This window comes from Hakea prostrata, chromosome 2 (genome assembly GCF_041222555.1).
Source record: "Hakea prostrata isolate BN-2017 chromosome 2, UWA_Hpros_2, whole genome shotgun sequence".
Lineage (NCBI taxonomy): Eukaryota > Viridiplantae > Streptophyta > Magnoliopsida > Proteales > Proteaceae > Hakea > Hakea prostrata.
The window spans coordinates 10,777,158-10,799,794 of NC_142601.1; the positions used below are offsets into that span (position 1 = coordinate 10,777,158).

At 35.8% G+C, this 22,637-nt stretch overlaps 1 protein-coding gene across 1 annotated transcript; it reads left to right on the forward strand.

Moving 5' to 3' along the window:
- Positions 1 to 1,100: 1,100 nt before the first annotated feature.
- ACD1 (Pheophorbide a oxygenase family protein with Rieske 2Fe-2S domain-containing protein) lies at positions 1,101 to 11,903 on the forward strand. The gene is made up of 7 exons (XM_089144207.1): positions 1,101 to 1,645; positions 1,741 to 1,976; positions 2,245 to 2,371; positions 2,661 to 2,797; positions 8,298 to 8,457; positions 10,653 to 10,931; positions 11,038 to 11,903. Exons 1-7 carry the CDS (start codon positions 1,154 to 1,156, stop codon positions 11,290 to 11,292), a joined length of 1,686 nt encoding a protein of 561 aa, XP_089000333.1. The 5' UTR covers positions 1,101 to 1,153; the 3' UTR covers positions 11,293 to 11,903.
- Positions 11,904 to 22,637: the final 10,734 nt, after the last annotated feature.

A 22,637-nucleotide genomic window follows, 5' to 3' on the forward strand; every position in this document is an offset into this window, starting at 1 on the left:
AACCGTTAGTCAGCCCGAACCCAAACTACACCGGCCCGAAATCGTTATTTTCCTAATGGGCCGTGTTTGGGCTGAGTGTTTTTCAGCCTTAAACCGTTAGGCCCGACCCGAAACCGGCCCAACCCAAACCATTGACACCCCTAGTTTTCTAGCACAGCACGTTTCGAAGTTTCTCGCGAGGAGCCCATTCAAATGGCTAATTGGTTAGCCCACATTCAGTCTATAGAGTTGGGCTCAAAGATGGAGGCAAGGGCCCATATAACTTTGTGCTTATAAATGTGCTGGTTCTTATGGAGGGCAAGAGGGGTTGAAATTCCTTGAAGCCCATTTTGGCAATTTTACCCAAGATTACCCAAGCCCACACTCAGAACTGCCTCAAGGCCCTCAACAACCCTTTCATCCTTGATATCTTAGAATTGACTGGGCATTTTGGAGAACACCAATTCTGTCATATTTCTTGGGACGTCAACCATGTGCGGGGACAAGTTTAACAAGAAACACGATCATTGGAATATTGAATCAAGATTTCGGTCTAGATTTTGACAAGTCTCGATCCAACGGTCTTTTTTTCTTCTCAAACAGTCCTATGCAAAATGCCTAATTACTAGCCTGTAGGTCCAAGCAAAGAACGAAGTTTCACCTGGTTCGCTACCCGGCGAACCGGCGCACCGACATCTCACCGAAATTCGCCAGAAAAATAGTTCATTGGGTCCAAGTCAGTGGTGGTATCAATCAATTGGAGTATGTTTGTCCAAAGTACAGACCAAAACTAATTTTTTCGGTGAAGGACGGTATTGGGTATTTTCCGGCAGGTGGCCGCCAAGATTTAGGTAACAATGGTGAAGGTATTCTTCCTTCACCCACTAAAGCATGAGGGAAGGGCATTATTATCCTTTTTGTACTGGGGGTATTGTGGTCCATTTAACATTCAAAATTCTTTGATTCTTTCATATTTCATCTACTTTCAAACCGTAAACCTAAGGGCTGTTGGTTTTGCGGATTAATGTCAAGATTTTAGACTGTTCCACACAAAAGCTGAGTTTGTTACTTGCACGCAAACCCTTCAACAAAACGCCACGTGGTACTACTGTGACCACCATGGAAATTGAAGCAAAGAAATTAATCTCAGCGACTGCAAATCATACACTCAGAAATGGCTCCACTTCTGCTCTCCACTCCTATCATAGCAGATCCAATGGCTACTCTACAAATTCTCCAACTTCCCATCTTCTCATCATCTTCCCACCATAATTCTCAAACTAGATCCCAAAACGTTGTTGCAAGTGTAATCAGCAACAGTAGCCACTGCAAGAACAGAAGAAGATACAGTGACAGACCTCTCCGCCTTCCACCGTGTCGAGTGAGCGTGGCATCACCTCCGACACCCCTCCCATCCGCCGAGGAAGAGTCAAGCTCAGGAGACGTCGATGAGACGAAGGAAGATGAAAATGATAACTCGTCTTCATCCTCTAAATTCTCTTGGAGAGACCACTGGTACCCTGTTTCCTTGATTGAAGACCTAGATCCTAACCGCCCAACCCCTTTTCAACTGCTCGGTCGTGAAATCGTTCTATGGAAAGACAGACTCACCGGCGATTGGGTCGCCTTCGACGACAAATGCCCTCACCGACTTGCTCCTCTCTCAGTAATTGCTCGATCAATTCTTGTCTTCAATCATGCTCTTCTTGATTTCTAGTGATTATATGATTTGAAATCTGTTATAATTTTGCTTCTCTCCAGGAAGGACGGATCGACGAGGATGGTAACTTGCAGTGTTCTTATCATGGATGGTCCTTTGATCGTTGTGGATCATGTACTCGTATCCCTCAGGCATCAACCGAAGGTCCTGAGGCGCGAGCTGTTAAATCCCCGAGGTCGTGTGCTACAAGGCTTCCGACCCTCGTCTCTCAAGGGCTGCTCTTCGTTTGGCCCGACGAGAATGGCTCTGAAAAAGCTTCTGCAACCAAGCCTCCCATGTACTTGTTTCTCTCTTCTCTTCCACTTTTCCTTCATATAATTTTTCAATGCATTCTACTCATTGTTTAATCCCTTTATCGAGCACAAGTATATTTTAAATTAGATTTACTGTTGATAGCTGATGCTATACGATGATTCTGCTTGTCCCTCTGATTTGTTTATTTCTTTGGTGAAGAATTGTCCCCCCCATCCCCCCAAAAAAACATGAATTATTAAATAAGGGATGACGTATGCTTTCTACTTTGTGATGCGTGGTAATGCTTTCAGGCTGCCAGATGATTTTGCTAATCCTGCGTTTTCGACCGTGACAATTCAAAGAGATCTGTTTTATGGGTATGACACTCTCATGGAGAATGTTTCAGATCCATCCCATATTGATTTTGCTCACCACAAGGTGAGACTTTATTTTTGTGTTTGCTTCTCTTTTTGCATATCAGCATTTCATCAACATTCTAGTTTAATATTTGTAGTTCCCAGACGAAGGCTTAGAAAACCTGCAATGCTTGACTCATGCTGAAAAGTTTAATTGTATATTTGTATATGCTGGGGAGCAAACTGGAGTGTCATCTGATGCCACCATTACCCACAATATGAATTCGGCTAGTACGGAACTGATCTTTGGAATGTTCATGCATTTCTGTTGCGTATATATAATTTCTAATGAAAAGGAATTATACCTACAGGTCACAGGGAGAAGGGACAGAGCTAAGCCTTTGCCATTTAAGTTGGAGTCAAGTGATGTTTGGGGATTTGCTGGCGCAAATGAAGGCAACCCACGGATTAGTGCTCAATTTTTTGCACCTTGTTATTATGTGAATAAGTGAGTCGTTTGTCTCTTTCAATTATGTAGCTTTCATACAAGTCAGGTTCCTTGCTTTATTTATTAGAAGTCTTAAAATTTGATTTTTCCTTGAATGTTACATTAACAACTCTACGGTGTTAGTGCATTGTTTTCAAATCCCAAAACCAGATGTGGGGCATCAAACTTGCTTAAAGATAAGACATGTTCATTGAGCTGTTAGGTATATTTAGTTAACTGAATTTGATCCAGTGAAACCATAGTTTTTCTTAATCGTACTGTAGTTTGTGGTCTTGGGCATCATGCATGAAAAAAGCTTTGCTTCATGAAGAAATTTCCCAATATGCATGTGTGCCTTTTAAACCTCCTCAAGATGCATCATAATTCCTTGTACTGGGGTTTGTGATTGGTGTGATTCCCAGGCTTTTATAATTCTATTCTAACCGCAAGGAGTGAGACAGCACCTTAGTTCTTGAGGGTATACAGGTGCAAATAAGATCGATAAAAACTGACGAAGTTGGGGCCTGAAACAAGGCATAAGCTCTGGCTCTATCAGAGGAATAAGCATGATGATAACAAAGGAAGGCTGAGGGTATCCGTTGGAAGAAGAATAAAGTCAGGGGAGAGGGTGCAGGAGAGGAAAAATGCCATTGGGATCATCTTATTTTGGGTTCCTGTAGCTAACATGCTATGTAACACCCATGGTGCAAATAGAGGGTAGAGACCTTAGGGCAGATTTGTGTCTAGTGGATATGCAAACTTTGATGTTGTGTAGGGTATTCGCTGGTTAGCAACATATTGTTTCTGGACCATTACTTTGAGATGGAAGTTGTGTTTGAACTTTTAGGTGGAGAGGAGTTTAGATCCAAGGGAAATAAAAAGAAAGCCCCCCCTTGGAAAGGAGTATTTCAGCCTTTAACTGAGTAAATTGCTTAGATAAGGTTGCTTTGAATCTTTATGTAGTGTCCGCAACACTGAGGCTAAAGAGACAAGCTTATAGGATATCAACATGGAAAGAGATTCTGCTGATGTTTTCTCAGATGAAGTTTTTGGTCTACGTATAGACAGTGAGATAGAGTTTGTGATAGAGCTAGTAACGGGTACGACACCCATCTCTAAGGTTCCATACCAATTCACTCCTTCCTTGAAGATACAACAACAACAACAACAACAATAAGCCTTGTCCCAACTAAATGGGGTCGGCTACATGGATTCTTGCCCTCCAATCAGTTCTGTTCGAGGCCATGCTAGATACAAGGCCTAAGCTATACATATCCTTTCTCACCACTTCTCCTAAGGTTATCTTAGGTCTACCCCTAGCTCTTCTAGTTCCTTCAATATGGATTATATCACTTCTCCGTACAGGAGCATTTATAGGTCTCCGTTGAACGTGGCGTGCCACCTCAAACGACTTTCTCTAAGCTTATCACTTATGGGAGCAACTCCCAGCCCAACTCTAATATGATCGTTTCTTATCTTATCCATCCTAGTTTTGCCACTCATCCATCTTAGCATCCTCATTTCTGCTACATTGAGTTTATCTATATGATTCTTTTTTAACAGCCCAACACTCGCACCGTACATCATAGTTGGTCGAACAACGATCCTATAAAATTTTCCTTTAAGCTTTAATGGACTACGCCGATCACATAAGACCCCAGACGCACCTCTCCACTTCATCCACCCTATTTTAATTCTTTGGGAAACCTCATCTTCCAAATCACCTCTTTTACTTATGATTGAACCTAGGTACCTAAAACAATCACTCTGAGGAATCTCTTTATCGTCAAGTATCACCACCTCATCATCTGGCCGATCCTGACTAAAGTTACAAACTAAATATTCTGTCTTCGATCTACTAAGTTTAAAGCCTTTTGATTCCAAAGCTAATCTCCATGATTCTAATTTGGTATTAATCCCCACTTGGGTCTCATCAATCAACACAATATCATCTGCAAAAAGCATACACCAGGGGACCTCATCTTGAATGTCTTTGGTTAATTCATCCATTACCAGTGCAAATAGATATGGGCTTAAAGTTGACCCTTGATGTAGCCCAACTGTTATCGGGAATTCATTACTTTGTCCCCCCACTGTTCTAACACTAGTCACCGAACCATCATACATATCCTTAACTATATCTATATATTTACTTGCAATGCTTATTTTCTCTAGTACTTGCCAAATTAATGCTCTAGGGACTCTATCATAAGCTTTTTCTAGGTTAATAAATACCATATGAAGATCTTTCCTACATTCTCTATACCTTTCCATAAGTCTCCTAATTAAGTAAATAGCCTCCATTGTAGATCTTCCCGACATAAACCCAAATTGGTTCTCCGGTAATCGTAGTTAAGTGTCTCAAACGGGTTTCAATTATTCTCCCTTTTCATGCCCCATTAATTTTCATCGTATGGCTCATCAATTTAATGCCCCTATAGTTATTACAACTTCGAATATCTCCTTTATTTTTGTAAATTGGAACCACAACACTTCTCCTCCAATCATCTGGCATTTTCCCTGTGCTCATAATCTTATTAAACAACTTAGTCAACCAAACTAGTCCATGGGTTCCATACTTCAATTGGGATTTCATCAGGACCTTGTGTCTTGTCGAGTTTCATCCTCCTTAAAGCTTCTTTTACTTCGGACATCGAAATTCTACTTATATAAGTTCGGACCTTGGTGCCTTGGTGAAAAGTGTAATCGTCCGAAACATAAGTGCTTGAAAAATGCTCATTTAGTAAACTAGAGAAATAGGTTTCCCATCTTTTCTTAATATCCTCCTCACATACTAATACTTTACCATCTCCATTTTTAATACATCTAACATGGTCAAGATCTCTACTCTTCCTATCCCTCATCTTAGCTATCTTATAAATAGATTTTTCCCCTTCCTTTGTGCCCAATTTATTATACAACTCTTCATACTTCCTTTCCCTTGCTTTTCCTGCAATTTTCTTAGCTTCATTTCTATCCAACCTATACCTATGAAGATCCTCAACATCTTTAGTTCTTTGCCATGCCTTAAAACTAGCTTTTTTATTCCTAATGGCAGCTTGAACCTCACTATCCCACCACCACGTCTCTTTATAAGAATGGATTTTTCCTTTTGATTCACCTAGAACATCTTTAGCCACCTTCTTAATACACATAGCCATCTCATTCCACATTGCATTGGTATCCCCTTTAAAATCCCATTTTCCTTGTTTGACTACTTTATTAATGAAGGATTTAGAGTACTCTCCTTTCAAATTCCACCATCTTATTCTGGGATAGTTTACCTTGGACCTTTTATGTTTTCTTGGGACTAAGCACATATCCAAGACCACAAGTCTATGTTGTGCAGTTAAGCTTTCCCCGGTATCACCTTGCAATCCTTGCACAACAATCTATCAGTCCTTCTAGTTAGGAAGAAATCTATTTGGCTTATATGCTGTCCACTTTTGAAAGTAATTAAATGTTCATCTCTCTTTTTGAAGATGAAGGAACTAAAATGTCAACTGCAAGAGTTGCTGAACAAGGGTCATATCCAACCCTATATGTCACTTCAGGGAGCTTTATGATGTAGCCTCAATTGAATGGGAGCCAATTCTTCCAAGATCTTGTCAAAACCAACCTCAGCTTGAAATTCAAATTAAGGTTTGGAATTAGGACCAGACATTTCTAGGCTTTGGCTAGTCAGAATGAATTGAAACTTGGGGGGAATGTAGGTAATGATATAGGGATATGATCCTTAAAGTTTGGTTGGGCTTGGATGGCTAAATTGGAAAATATAGGGTGTCTAGTTTTTAGGGTTATAGGAAGTCCAAAACTTGAAGGGAAAAGAAAAAGTGAGGGAATGGGGATGGGATATGCTAACTGCTACTTAGTGGATGTAGGAGCCTTGTCTTGAATTATGGAGGACAAGGAATGACTTGAGTGTAGGCTGAATCCATAACCATGGAAGAATCCCTTCTTGGCTTTGCAAGAGACCCAAATTTCATGAACTTGGAGGTTCCTCACCAACGTTGGGAACACCATTTCTCAATCATCGTGCTAGATCTCGCTCTCAAGGGCAATCTCACCCTAGAGAAAAAGTGAGATCTTGCTCGAGACCAGTATTTTTTCTTGGCCAACTCGAGTGAACTTGAGGGCCCATCTTAAGGTGTTTTTAAGGGTTAGGTTGGGTTCAAAGTTGGTATGTAGCCTAGATTTGGCCTTTTAAACACACTGGTAGCTTTATATTGTAAGAAAACAACCCTAAGTATGAGTTCTAACTCAACCCTAAGTTTGAAATTCGAAATGCTACAGGAATCAACATGCAAGGTTATAAAACAGGAAATATAAAACCATTAGGACATAAAAATGAAAAGCAAGTGATAAGATACATCAAGTAACTTAAAAATAACAATAGAATTCCATTCATATAAGTACAATAGAACATCACATCCTTGATTCGTGAGAGTACAATAATGCAACCATCATAAGCTCAATATAAATCATAAGTTTATAATAGAAGTGTTGGGTATGTCTCATGCTTCACATTCTATTGCCGAGGAGCTTCCCCCAATACATGAGGTTGCAGGGGGCAATGCCCTTTGGCTTGTAAAGGCCTTATATCACTTTGAGCCTCAGGATATCCTTTGTAGTTTAGCTTGGGCCTATGAATAGTTGTTGTGGCTTAGAGAAGGTGTCGGTGAGAGGAGGCAAAAATAAACTTGGGAAGCTGTTGGCAAGTTGGGAGGCGAGATTTCGTCCTATCTCGCTCGAAATGTGGGATTTTAAACTAGTAGGTGGACAGAGATTTCAATCGAGTTATCGTATTTCAGAGATCTTGGCGAGATCTTGTGATACCTTGTACCACATTCTCAATACTGTGGCTGGTATGAGTATTTCCCTTGTGTTTCCTAGATAGGCACCAAAGTGCTTTATATATTCATCTTTCTCAAAGCCTCTATAATTTTAGGCAACTTGATTCCATACATTTACTTCTGATGGTGATGCAAATCTCTTAGAACTTTACCCTTCTAAACTAGCATGCCTTCCGTTTCCTTTTGAGTAATTTGTACTCTTGCTCCTCTCCGTACTCTTTCTGTTCATTTAAACTTGTTGATCTTTATGATGATTTGAGAATAGAAGGGGAGAGTCTAATTTCATAAGTTCAAGGACGGATTGGTATGGGATAGTTTCAAGGTACTCTTTCATCCTGTTAGAAAGAGAAAGAAAATGATGGTCACTAGTAGGTTTGTATTCCTGTTGAAGGTTTCAGCGATTGTCTTGCTATTAAGACCTCATGCAGAATTCCTTTTTAGTGAACAAAGCTCCCGCCACTGCGGGTTCAAGGGAGAGTCATATAATTTATGCATTCTTATCCCTGCTTTCACTGAGAGGCTGTTTGCAGTTTAGTGGACAAAATGATCAAGTAAAATGTGTCGGTAAAATGGTATACAGTTTGGTGCTTTGTGAATATATATATTCTTAGTTGATTGAAAACTAGTCTAAAGAAATTTTATTCCTTATATTGTTTTATCCGTCTCAGGATAGAAATTGACACGAAGCTCCCTATATTTGGTGACCAAAAATGGATAATATGGATTTGCTCCTTCAATATACCAATGGCACCGGGGAAAACTCGTTCAATTGTTTGTAGTGCTCGAAACTTTTTCCAGTTCACAATGCCTGGTCCTGCCTGGTGGCAAGTAAGAGCTTCTATCTTTCTTCATTGTATTTTATTTTTGTTGTGATAGTGTAGAAAAACAGAACTACATTACCATTTAGCTAAATTAAATACTCTACTTCTTGTCACGTTTATCTCAGCATAACTTCATGTGCACTGTAGATGCTTGATTAAGTGAGGTGAATTGGGTGCTGAATGACCTTTCCTGACTTTTCAACTAACTTGAAGGTTGGACATGGATAGCAAATGCTCAAGCAATCACATGACAGGAACACAATTAATAGTGATTCCGTCATCCTACCTACAACTACTCTCTTAAGAACTAATGATTCGTTGAATACCATATCAAGGATCAATCTTCCAACGGTGCCTATTAAACCCTTTCAATGTCATTTCATGGACTGACAACAAATCCAATCCCATTCTCTATATATCAACCTCTACAATTCTTACAAAGTTGTATGAGTTTTGCCACTCAAACTCAATTAAATACCTTTTAGTAGGCAAGTCTTCAATTTTGAAGAACAAATAATGCTGAAAATGTGGGTAGGTACTCAAATCATGCAATTACAATACATTTTAGTTGGCAAATCTTCAATTTTGAATATCAAATAAAACTCAAAATGTGGGTAGCTACTCTAATCAGTAACTACGATACCTTTTGGTAGGCAAATATTCGATGTTGAAGAACAAATAAAACTCAAGATGTGGGTAGATACTCAAATCATGTAATTAAAAACCTTTTAGTAGGTAAATATTCAATTCTGAAGAACAAATAAAACTCAAAAGTGTGGGTTGATGCTTGACTCAATTTTTTATTACCTTGATTTCTCCAAGCACAAGCTACCAAGTGGTTGCTCAAAATATGGTTTAAAATTATTAGTGGCAAAAAGGCAAGCAGTCCCACATAACTAAGCCATAGTAAACCAACCAACATGTCTAGTTGTTTTCTAGCTTTTGGAACTCCTGCTGTTGGCCGGGCATAATGGTGGTCAACCCTCTATGGAGCCGTCTCCGGACTCATTTTTTTGTTCAAAACTCCCTGGGTGAACAGACTCAGGAACTTGTTACCCTCAAAAAGCCCCTGGCCTCTGGGGCTAGAGGATTGCTAAACTGGCAGTTAATCTCAAGGTCTTCCTCATAGCTCCCGTCCCTCATTTAGTCTCCCAATTTCCCAATTCTTCTGGCGGGTGACTTGGTCATCCTTAATATCTTCCCAGATAGAATAGGTTACCACAACTTGTTCAAATAATAAGTCTAAGCATTCTCTTGTTCTTGGTCAGGACAGGTCAAGTCCCGATTTTGGGAGGGGCTTAAACAGTATGGTTTTACTTAGACCACTAAAGCATCCAAGTTCCTTGAGCCCACCAACCATGTGAACCTCACTACACTGGATTACGCAATATAATTGGAATGATCCCAAGTTTAGATACCTAAATGTATCTACTCTTTGAAACTTGAATCCAGATGATGCTTGGGAGTGTGCTTGACTCATACATTGTCAACTTGGTTTATGTTGGAGACGTGCCAACTGCCAACAATGCTCTTGCTCATTTACACAGTTGGCTTGTACTGCTTGATGCTCTGATACTTGGGTATGAACAACCCAAATGATGTTTTTATCATCTTGATCAATATAAGAATATCTGGCAAACTGTATACAGTTAAGTCCACGTCTTTCATCAACCACGCACATGTTAGTATAACAAAAAACATAAGTCAGCATACAATATCCTATAAGATTATTGGTTTGTTTTGTAAGTTGACATGTACTTCGGTAGAACCAACAGCTTCCTTTCTGTGCATTTCTTTGCTAGAATTTTCTAGATGTCTACTTAATCAAAAACAAAATGGTTTTGTCATGTTGGTCTCATCGTTTGTTCCATTGGAGTAATTAGATCTATACTTGTATGCTATCAAGTCCACTGGTCCTGCTTGTTGCACATCTCATTGGTGTGTGTGATGCAGACTGCACCAATTTTGCAGTTGAATATTTTGTTGAAAGACAAAATTTTGGCTAGTCGAACTCAACCTGTTGTCTGTTTCACTGCATTGTATATTCTGTCCACTCCCTTGAGTCAGATAAGTATCTTGTGTTCATGCAGTCATTCTTTAAGGATGGTCCTCTCTTCTTTCTCCTTTCCCATTCTTCAGGCAACTATCATCATTTTATCTCTCCCCTCTCATGTAATAAATGATTGTTGTTGTTGATCTCAGGTAGTCCCTAGATGGCATGAGCACTGGACTTCAAACAAGGTGTATGATGGTGACATGATTGTACTTCAGGGTCAGGAGAAGATCTTCCTCTCCAAATCCATGGAGGATTCGGGTGATATTAACAAGCAGTACTCGAAAATCACATTTACACCCACCCAAGCAGATCGTTTTGTCTTGGCATTTCGGAATTGGTTGCGACGGCATGGCAACAGTCAACCTGAATGGTTTGGCATCACCAACCAACAACTTTTGCCGTCAGCATTCTTATCCAAGCGTGAGGTGCTCTTTAAATCACATGTTGATATGTTCTAACAAATATAAGTTCTAAACTTTAGGTCACTTCCGGTTTTGTAATATTGATACTTACATTTCATTGATCTTGCAGATGTTGGACAGATTTGAGCAGCACACTCTTAAGTGCTCATCATGTAAAGGAGCTTACAGTGCATTCCAAGTGTCACAAAAAGTGCTGGTGGGTGTTGCTGTCTTGTGCTGTGCAACAGCAGGGATTCCTTCAGAGATGAAGCTACGTATTATTATAGGTGTGCTTGCACTCTTGAGTGCTGGTTTGGCTTATGCCTTGCACGAACTCCAGAAGAATTTTGTATTCATTGATTATGTACACTCTGAGATAGATTAACTAAAGCAAATGCAGTGATGAAATTTAGAGGAAAAAATATAAAGAAAATTATTAAAGGCACTAAACTAGTTCTCAATGTGTTTAGTATGTTTACCAAAAAAAAATGTGTCTTCTATTTGCTGTAGAATTGGTTAAGATTACAAGTTGTATATAGGTTGTTGCTGAAGTGTATGATTGAGAAGAAATAGAAAGGAACATAGCTCATGGTTCTGTTGTAGTTATTTCTTGCTTTTGCATTTGGGGACCTTCTGCAACAAGATTATTTAAGGATATGGACTGGTGTCACTGCTGTAATGCTGTTGCAGTCTGAGATCTTTGTAGGTTAACCAAGCTTCCACACCATAGGCTCATGGTTCGTTGATTTATCTTGAGGAAAGGGATGGAGGGACAATACTGTTTGGTTGCTTTTGGTCTGGGGCCGGACATAGCCCCTTGAAATATACATCGGACATGGTTTGTTTTGGAGGGAAATATCACTTGCCTCTCCTCTTAGTTGACCAAATGGCTCTTGGACCTCTCTTATATAGATAATATTTTTTACCTCTTTATTTACTTAGTAAAATGATCAAACACCTTTCTTTTGGTATTTTTTCAGTTAAGTTTTATTTTTGTCATTAATTATTTATCTAAAATTCCAAATTACCCTTACTTAAAAAGTTGTTTTAGTTTTACATCAACTTACCCTAACCCAAAAATACCTCAATTATTTTAATAGTTAAAATTCTAAATTACTCTCAAATAATTTTATTCTTCAAATTCTAAAACACCCCTAGGTTCTTAATTTAGATGTCTCTCTTTCATTAGGAAATAGAAGAAGAAAAAAATTAGTTAAAAGATCTACACGCCATTTTTAGGTTTCTAAAATTTTTTCTTTTAAAGGACAGAAGGTGCCAAAAATAAAGAAGAAATGGGTATTTTGGGGTTTTAAGAATAAAATTAATTACTGGGAATTCATGGTTTTAACTACAATATATTTTGGGATTTTAGCAATAATGTTAATTGAGAATAACTTAAGAGTTTTAGCTACCAACAAAATATGTCAATGTTTGTAAAACGTGAAAATGGTATTAATATATACTTGATTCCGAAACCCAGTAGTTGCAAATAATCAAATATCATGTGATTTTGATTTTGTGCAATCTCAGTTATCTTTACACGTCAAAATCCCAATCCCAACCCCATTCCTATCTCATGCAATATATTTTCTCTTTAAAAACTATTGTGTCAGAGATATTTCCCAACTCATTCCCATAATCCCATCTCACGCAGAGGACTTTTCATTTTCAATTTTTTTTTTCCAGTGTGGTGCAGACGTGCGTGAGATATTTCCCTCTTCAGGCGGTGGTGGTGGTTCTTCACTTCATATGCGTTTGGGATAATCGGATTTCATCCTATAGTGATAGGGTCCCTTCACAATACTAACAAAAATCAAAAGAAGAACAATTGGGCGGGATTTCTATTTCAAAAGTGACGGGAGAAGAGCGATGAGGGATTTCGCATCTTCTTCTTCTTCTTTGGTCTTCTACCGTCGAATCGCCGAGTAAGCATAACGGTATTTCGGCAAAATCCCGCCTTGGTTTAACTACAATATATTTTGGGATTTTAACAATACTGTTAATTGAGAATAACTTAAGAGTTTTAACTACCAACAAAATATGTCAATGTTTGTAAAACGTGAAAATGGTATAAATAAATACTTGAGAAAAGGAGTTGCTATAATCAAATATGATGTGATTTTGATTTTGTGCATCTCCATTCATACCAACGGCATGTAGTCGAAGCCTTATAATTTTTTTTTCTGAGACAAAAGTTTTCCATACGATTAACTATAGTATAGGGTTTCAGATAATAATAAAAATAAAAGAAATTATTAAAAAAAAAAAGAGTCTTTTACTCAAATGCTTCAAACAATAAATTACGTTTGGATCCCAAAATAATTAACACCGCCTCCTACCTTTTAAGTTTTTTCAAATTTCAAACATAAAGGAACAAAAATACCCTTCGGGTTGTTTAATGACAAAAATAGTCCCCCTACATATCCTATTTCCATTCTTAAGCCAATATGGATGTTAGGGTTCGCATTGCCTAGAAGAGAAATGTTGATGAAGAAGCAAAAGATTATTTGTTTTGAGATCGAAATTAGATCTCTTTCTAGTTCAAAACAACATTATTTATATTGACGTTTTGTCTTGACAGCTACATTTATGGCTCCGAATGTTTTTCAATTCCTCATAGTGCCCTATGTTTCTCTTTTTTAATATATCAAAAAGAAAGAGCAATGTCCATCTAGATGCTTCATATGCCGTTATGGATGCTTATATGCATGAAGACTAGTAATACATGATTTATGGCTATGTTTTGCTTATTAGTATAAGAAATCATTAATGCCCTTTAGTAAGGATTTTAATCCTATGAGCAAAAAACAAAAGTTTTTTTTTTTTTGGCCAAAACATAAAGCACAATATATTAAATGGAAGAATCTGTGTTGGATTGAGCTCTAAAAGGCCCAAAGGGAAAGGGCTCTTTTTATTCATTTTTCTTTTTTATTTTTACTCTATGCTCCACGATGGGTTTTCCACCACTAAAACATGTGGGGCCCACAGATAAAAATTATAAAATATAAAAATAAAAAATAAAAACACATCACCAATCCATGTGGGTCCCACATGTTTTTGTGGTGGAAAACCGATCGGGGAGCACAGAGCGCTCCCATGACAAGTGCAGATCCGAACTCAATTATGTGACGTTTAATGATTTGGACATCTTAGGCCATTAAGCAGCAACTACTTTGGTGGGTCCGATCGGCTCTCCCTGGATCAAAGGTTGAAGGGCTATACCTTTGTTGCCCTTTGTATGATTGGGTCATGCTCGGATCACTGGGTGAAATATCTGGGCTTCAAATCTAGCAATGTGATTGTTTAATTCCAATACTTTTTTAAAACTGCAATCCATTAAAATTGAATATTATAGTTCTTTAAAAAATTAAAACACAATTTTTGATATGTAGAATACACATATAGAATTGATTTTAAACGGAATGGAGTACACGGGTTGTTCAATTGTAATCGGAGTCCTAACAAATTCAGAGTTCAATTCTCTACAGGCTGATTGACCTACACGTCTAAAGGCCAAAATTGAAAAGCAACAGAGATTCATGAAAGTATCAAATCTTGCCAATCCAAAAAAGCTGTCTTGAAGTGTCTCTTGAAGCCCAAGCCTGATAAACCTTGACAAAGCTGATGAACCAGTTATACAAAACAAAAATGTCAAATGAGTATGCTAGATGAAATAACCTAACCCTTCTTTGTAATTATTTTTAATTCAATTCATCAAAATTGTATTAAGTGGTAAGTGGTAAGTGGATACATAATCTTATCATTATTAAAATCTCTTTATAATTTAAATAAAAAAATATTAAACCGTTAAAATTAAGAGCCTATGACAAATATAAACTTACAAGGTATGTTTTCATAATTGGGTTTCCCTAATGCCTTAGTCTTCTCATTTGCAGTCTTATTACTTCTATAATTATTAATCATTTTCACTATATTCAAGCAAAATATGTCAATGTTTGTAAAACTTGAAAATGGTATAAATAAATACTTGGGAAAATGAGTTGCTATAACAAAATATCATGTGATTTTGTGCATCTCTATTTATACCATCAACATATCGTCAAAACCTTATAAATTTATTTTTTTCCGATGACATAAAGCTTTACATACAATTAACCGTAGTATAGGGTTTCAGATAATAACAATATAAAATAAATGTCAATGCAGGATTGGTAGAGTGGTAGAGATCCATACTTCTTATTGGAGAGGTTGTGGGTTCGATCATTGCAGATAGCGCCTCCCCCCCCCTAAGGATGTAATCAAGGTGAGTGCAAGCTAGCCCGGATGAACCTCAGCTTCAAAAAACAAAAAACACTAATGTTTAAATGGAATTGGAGTCCTAACAAATTCAAAGTTGGACTCTCTACATGCTGATTGATGTACATGTCCAAAGGCCAAAATTGAGAAGTAGTAAAGATTCATGAAAGTATCAAATCTCACCGATCCAAAGAAAGGTTCCTTGAAGTTTCACTTGAACCCCAAGCTTAATAAACCTTAACAAAGCTAATGAACCAATTAAACAAGATAAAAATGTCAATGAGTATGCCCAATGAAATAACCTAACCCTTATTTGTAGTTAGTTTTAATTCAATTCATCAAAATTGTATCCAGTAGTAAGTGGATACATAATCTTATCATATTATTAAAATCATATTATTAAAATCATTAAAATCTGTATATAATTTAAATAGAAAAATATTAAATGGTTAAAATTAAGAGCCCATGACAAATATATACTTACTAAGTATGTTCTCATAATAGGTTTTCCCCAATGCCTTAGGCTCTTTTGGGTTTAAATTTTTTTTTTTAATTTTGGGAAATTTTTTTTTTTTTAAATTTTTTGGGTCTTTTTTTTTTTTTTTTTTTTTTTAAAAAAAAAAAAAAAACCCCCAAAACCCAATTTAATTTTTTTTTTTTTTTGTTATGATTATTTTTTTTTTTTTTTTTTTTTTTTTTATTTTTAGGGACATCCCTCCCTTTCCTCTCCCCCCTCTCCTTTTTTTTTTTTTTTTTTTTTCCATCTTTTTTTTTTTTTTTTCTCTTTTTTTTTTTTTTTAAGCCTTAGTCTTCTCATTTGCAGTCTTGTTATTTCTATAATTATGAATCATTTTCACAATATGCTAGCAAAATATGTTAATGTTTATAAAACATGAAAATGATATAAAGAAAATTTGGGAAAAGGAGTTGCTATAACCAAATATCATGTGATTTTGTGCACATCTCTATTCATACCAACAACATGCTGTTGAAGCCTTACAAAAAAAAAATTCTGGTGACATAAAGCTTTACATACGATTAACTATAGTATAGGGTCCAGATAATAATAATTAAAAAAATATATTTTACTCGTGAGTCTTCTTAGTAGAACATAAACTAATGTTTGATCTCATTAGAGCAATAAATTACGTCTGTGGTCCCAAAGCAGTAAACACCACCTCCCACATTTAAGTTTTTTCAAATTTCAAACATGGAGGGACAAAAATACCCCTTAGGTTGTTTAATGACAAAAAAAAAAAATCCCCCTACATTTCCTATTTCCATTCTTATGCCCAGAAGAGAAATGATGATGAAGATACAAAAGAGAAACTTTACTCACTCATGACCAAAGGTTATTGAAGAAAGTAAATGAGCAAATGTTAGGTAGGATGGAGACCTTAGAGAAATTCTAACAAAAAAAAAAAAAAGAAGAGAACTTAGAGAATTTCAACCAAAGGATTGAGAATTGTTGTTTGTTTTGAGATTGAAATCAGATCTTTCCAGTTGAAAACAACATTATTTATACTGAAATTCTGTATTGACTGCTACATTTATGGCTTGCAATTTTTTCCAATTCCTCATCATATCCTATGTTTCTCCTTTTTAATCTATCACAAACAAAGAGCATCGGCTTTGTCTGCTTTGTCTCCCAAGAAAAGTCTCTGGCATTGGTGGAGGATTTGTATGGCCTTGGGGGTTTTGACATTTTGGGCATTGAAGTTCGCCAGCTAAACAATAATGAAGGCTTGGATAGTCTTCCCTTCTACTTTGCAATCTGAACTCGTTGCCTTAAACTTTTATGGACACAAGGGTTTCACTTAATTTGCCAGAATAAAAAAGCCTAGGTTCGTTTAGGTATTATGAACTTTGTCATAAGAATGAAAATTGGATATATTAGGGGGATTACTTTTATCATTATACAACCTAAGGAGTATTTTGGTATCTCTAGATTCTAAATTTGGAAAAACATAATCGTACAAAACAGAATTAATTGTTTTGGGACCTACACGTAATTTATGCACTGAAGTGACCCAACATTAGTTTATGCTCTACCAAGACTTTGAATATCCTTGAAGACAAGGGTGAAACCCACCGTATATTTATACATATAAGGTCTTCATTGTTGGCCCAAACAGTGATGCATGCGTTAAATGGGACATTTCTTGTGTCTTGCGCATTTAATATGCAGCACACGTTCAGCAAGGTCATCGGTCATCGGATTGGGATTTTGACCGAAATCTCAATCTCAACCATTGATTATTGAGATCTTGGTTGAAATCTTGACCAGATCCCAATCCAACGGTCTACGGAACAGTCTTACGCATTAACTCAAGAAAAGTACGGTAATGGAAGGATAGGCGGGAGAGGGGGTCACCTTACCGCGGCAATGTTTCCACCCATTCCCTCATTAAAGCGCTGTACAAAAATACGGTTAATGCATCAATGCAGGGTTGGTAGAGTGGTAAGATCCATATTTCTCAGTGAAGATATCATGGGTTCGACCCTTGCGGACGACAAGCATCCCCTAAGGATGTAATCAAGGTGCACGCAAGTTAGCCCGGATGAACCTCAGTTACCAAAAAAAAAAAAAATTAATAATAATAATACGGTTAATGCTTCTCTTTCTCAGTCACCGTACTCCATTTCTAGAAGAACTTTTGGGACTGAAGAGTCATCAACCATCCAGCTTTGTCATCGGATCTGCCGACTGGTGCAATTATTGCTTTAGTAAAACTTTTTATTATAAACTCAAATTTGCTGAACTCTGGGAGTGTTTTCTGGGAGTGATTAATATGATCTTCTGCTTGAACAAAAAATAAAATAAAAACTTTCTATACACCACTGGAATCAGGTGGAATAGGTTGTCATTAATTCATATGGTTTTGTAAAAGATGAAAGAGGAGGCTACAGTGCATTAAGGAGGAAACATCTGACTGAACCGATTATTGTGATTGTCTAGTTTTTAGTGGTGCTTGGGCTTGCCCTTGGTATGCCCTAGGTGTATAGGGGAGCATTTTGTTGCCTATGAGGGTTCAAAGAATTATTAAAAATGTCATAAAATAGTTTTAATTAAGATACTAGGTTCAAAAAACAAACCCAAACAGATTCTATTACAATTTCTTAGAGATTAATAATGAAAAATATGCAAATTTTTTTTTGAAATTATCCGATCCCATCAATGACCCAAAAATGGTAATGTTTATAAACATCTAGAAATCCTACACTTAAAGACATTAGAGAAAGTTCAATGCATCATTGTTACCAGTCGCAAAAGTTGATCTATAACAAAATAAAAGTCGGTAAATTTAACTATGATGATTTCTTTTAATAGAGTAAGAATAATATAGTAGTAATAAAATTGGTAAAAGATGTGGAACCTATCCTAGTTGATAGAGATCCAATAAAATGTGATATTTATACTAATTATTTTATTTGGCATATCAGAAAAATGTTATCCTCAAGAAGCAAGAAAAATCTAACCATTCCTAAGGTTTTGCACTCATTCGAGATTTGTATGGGATGGAATTTATATTTCAAGAGGCCTTTTTGTCCCTTGGCTTGTGTTTGGTTGTCTAAAGAAGGACAGAATAGAGAAGGAAAAAGTATCTAGAATCTAGACCAGTAAAAGAAAATGATATGATGGAAATAAACAAGGAAATAGAAAATCTGTTAATTGTTTGGTTAAGATAGAAAAGAAAATAGAAAATAGAAAAAAAATCATAAAAATATAAACATGTTATAAATAATATTGATTATGGATATCCATCACCCCCCAATAGACAATACTTCCAATTGAAGATCTCAACCACCTCAGCATACAATCTTGATGATTCACATTCCCATCTTAATTGAAGATTACAGTGATCTCAACACATAATATTGGCAGTCAATATTTCCATTCCATGCACCTTCTATCTTGGGCGGCAATCTATCTTTCCATATCAAGAATATCTTATTGTGTGCAAGAATCATATATTGTATTTCCATATCAGAGTAGATGTTCATTTTACTATAAATATGTAATGCACTCAACTGAATGAATCACTTCTGATTGATCTTGTTCTAGTTTTCTTCTTTGTCTCTGATATATTCTCTTTATTTTATAACACGTTATCAGCACGATTCCGCTCGAAGTAATTGTGAACGACTCCGCTTGAAGTATTGTGTTTTGAGAAGAAAGACAGCAAACTATGTATCATTATGTTTTATATTCCAAAGTGAAAAGAATGATCGACCTCTTCGCACGTTTTTATAAACAATGGAGTTTACCTTGTCCATCTTGAAATGTAAGTGCATCATGATAAAAAGGTATGTGTTTTATTGAATCTAAGAATTAAACAAATAATAAGATATTAGATTTCCTTAACAATTGTGATTTGTCATTAACAATTGATTTTATTTATTGTATATAGTGGTTGCTAGCTTTGCACCACAAATATTATTAAATGCACCCGAAGTTGCAATATTTGAAGCTGTAAATAAATACAGTTCTATAGATGCACATGAAGTTGCAAGATTTGAAACTATAAATGAGTACAGTTCTGCAGATGCACTTGAAGTTGCAAGATTTAAAAGCGTAATGAGTACGATTTAGTCCGATCAGAGATCACTTAAAGTTGCAAGATTTGAAACGAAATGAATACGATAGATGCACATGAAATTGCAAAATTTGAAGCGCAAGATTTGAAACGTAAATAAATACGATTCAGTAGTTTTTAAATTAATTCTCTATTGAAATTATAAGGAGAAAATATTATTCATGAAAATATGCCAGCAAATTTTCAAGTTTTAGATTTGTTGTTACAATAACAATATTGTAAAAGGAGTTTTAAGAAATACTCTGAATGATATCATGCATATTTGTGGCTGAGTAAAATAATGGACTATTAATGAAAAGTCATGTAGCTCGTCCTATTGGTTCTGTTCCATTCCCTGAAGTGAATGCAGCAATTCATGATATGCCTGAAAGAATGCAAAATTAAAATTATGGTCATGACTGTGGAAGATGATGAGGCAAAAGACGGAATAATTACCGTCATTATTACGGAAATAAATAAGAGAATAATAAGGATTCTCAATATAACAATTCAAGAAGTAAAGATAATATTAGTTACCGATGTGGTATGAAAGCCATTAGACATGTATCTGTCGTACTCCACAATATTTAATTAAGTTTTGTTAAGCCTTAATTAAAGAAATAAAAATAATGTTGAGATAAATTGAATTTTTCAAAATCATAATACTTGAGCAATTTTTGCCTATAAAAGGAATGATTTTGATTGCCTCACAGATACTACATATCTAGATGCTGCAAACTTCTTTGAAGATAATAGTTGAAGACTTGATTATGTAATTATTTTCTCTTCAAATCTCATCTCATATGTTAGTTTATCTTAAATTTAATATTTTTCTTTTATAATTTTTTTTATTGACTTTCTATATATATTTTAATATATTATGTTTCATTTTGATGAAGAATGTGAATATTCTCTTATATGCTATGACGCATATTATACTGAGAAAAAAATATACGTATTTCTCTTATTTGATGATGCGGAAGCCAATGTTCATATAAAATCGGTAGTACAACATTGATTGGAAGCTCGGAAGAGCTAATCTATTATAATCTGGGAGATAAAATTGGCTATGAATAATTCATTATTTTGTAGTAAGTCTCAAAGAAACTTATTAAGTTTCAAAGCTATTTGCCAAAATGATTATCAGATTGAGACTACAAATAATGGTATAAGTAAATATCTATACAAAGGTATTAGATATTTCTCCCAATTTGTACTACACGAATATCGCATGGTTGAAACACATGCTTGGGTAAATCAAATGAACATTGATTCCAATAATTTTATTATTTGACATGACCGGTTGGACAATCCCGGATCAAGTATGATGCGAAAAACTGTTGAAAATTCAATTGTCATCCATTGAAAAACTAGAAGATTCTTCAATAAAGTGAATTTTCTTGTATTGCTTGTTCTCAAGAAAAATTTATTATTAAATATTCACCAGCTAAAGTTGAGATTGAACATTCTACGTTTTTAAAACGTATAGATGGTGAAATATATGGGCCCATTCACGCATCATGTGGACCATTCAGATAATATATGATTTTAGTAGATGCATCTATAAAGTGGTCACATGTATGTTCATTATGAACTCGCAATTTGGTGTTTGCGAGATTGTTTGCTCAAATAATGAGATAAAACATAATTTATGGATTATAAAATAAAGACAGTTTGTCTTGATAATGCTGGTGAATTTACATCTCAGGCTTTATGATTGTTGTATAACAACTGAGATCACAATTGAATAGCCTGTTGTTTATGTTTATATCCAAAATGGTTTAGCAAAATCATTTATTAAATGTCTCCAATTAATAGCTAAACCATTGGTTATGAGAACAAAGCATCATTTGTACGCATCAGGCGAAAATGTTGTCATAAATTCTCCCTATTACAATTGGCTTATGGTCAAAAGCCAAATATTTCTCATCTTAAAATTTTTAGATGTGCGGCTTACGTTCCAATTGCTCCATCACAGCGCACAAAGATGAGTCCCAAAATAAAGTTGGGAATATATGTTGGATATAAATCTCCTTATATAATTCAATATATTGCAAAGGATAGAAGATTTATTTAATGCAATACTTGCTGAGTATTATTTTGATGAATTAGTTTTTCTAACATGAGGGGGAGAGAATAAAGAGTTGGAAAAAGAGATTGATTGTATGCATTATCATTATCTCATTAGATCCCGCAATGAGCATTGTGAACTTGAAGTTCAATGGATAATGCAATAAATATTATAAATCAACCGCGATTGTACGACTGCTAAGAGTTAATAAATCTCATATTCAGCGTAAATGCTCGGTTAGAATTGATGTTCCAGCAGGACAATCTATCAGTGCAAATGAAATTAAACCACGTTTAAAACGTGGAAGATCAATCGATTCCAAGGATAAAATCCTAGAAAAAGAAATGAGCAAATGATCAAGATGATCATAATATGAAGAAAATTGATTATGAAGATCCTGAAGACATAACTTCCTATAAAACCCCAGAAGAGGTTCAGGTACCTGAAAATAATGAAGAGATCTCGATTAGTTATGTCGTTGCAGAAAAAAGATAGAACCGAAAAGATAAAGTTGTCGACAACATTTTTGCATATTATGTTATTGTTGAAATAATACAACAAGACGAAGATCTTGAACATAAATTTGTTGATGAATATAAATCAAGAAGTGATTGACCAAAATTTAGAGACGCAATTCAATCATAATTGAATTCGCTTGAAAAATAAAGTTTTTGGACCTGTAGTCCAACATCTGAAGGTATAAAGCCAGTGGGGTACAATTGAGTTTTCTGCGAAAAATGAAATGAGAAAATGAATGAAATAGTGATATATAAAGCATGAATTATGGCATAGAAATTCTCGCAGATGTCTGGCATTGATTACATG

What these genes read in the sequence shown, in the direction of transcription:
- ACD1 (XM_089144207.1), top strand. Translation starts at nt 1,154, where the DNA reads ATGGCTCCACTTCTGCTCTCCACTCCTATCATAGCAGATCCAATGGCT. An exon ending in CCTTGTTATTATGTGAATAA is followed by an intron (nt 2,798 to 8,297) that starts GTGAGTCGTTTG and finishes TATCCGTCTCAG; the next exon opens with GATAGAAATTGACACGAAGC. An exon ending in CTGGTCCTGCCTGGTGGCAA is followed by an intron (nt 8,458 to 10,652) that starts GTAAGAGCTTCT and finishes TGTTGATCTCAG; the next exon opens with GTAGTCCCTAGATGGCATGA.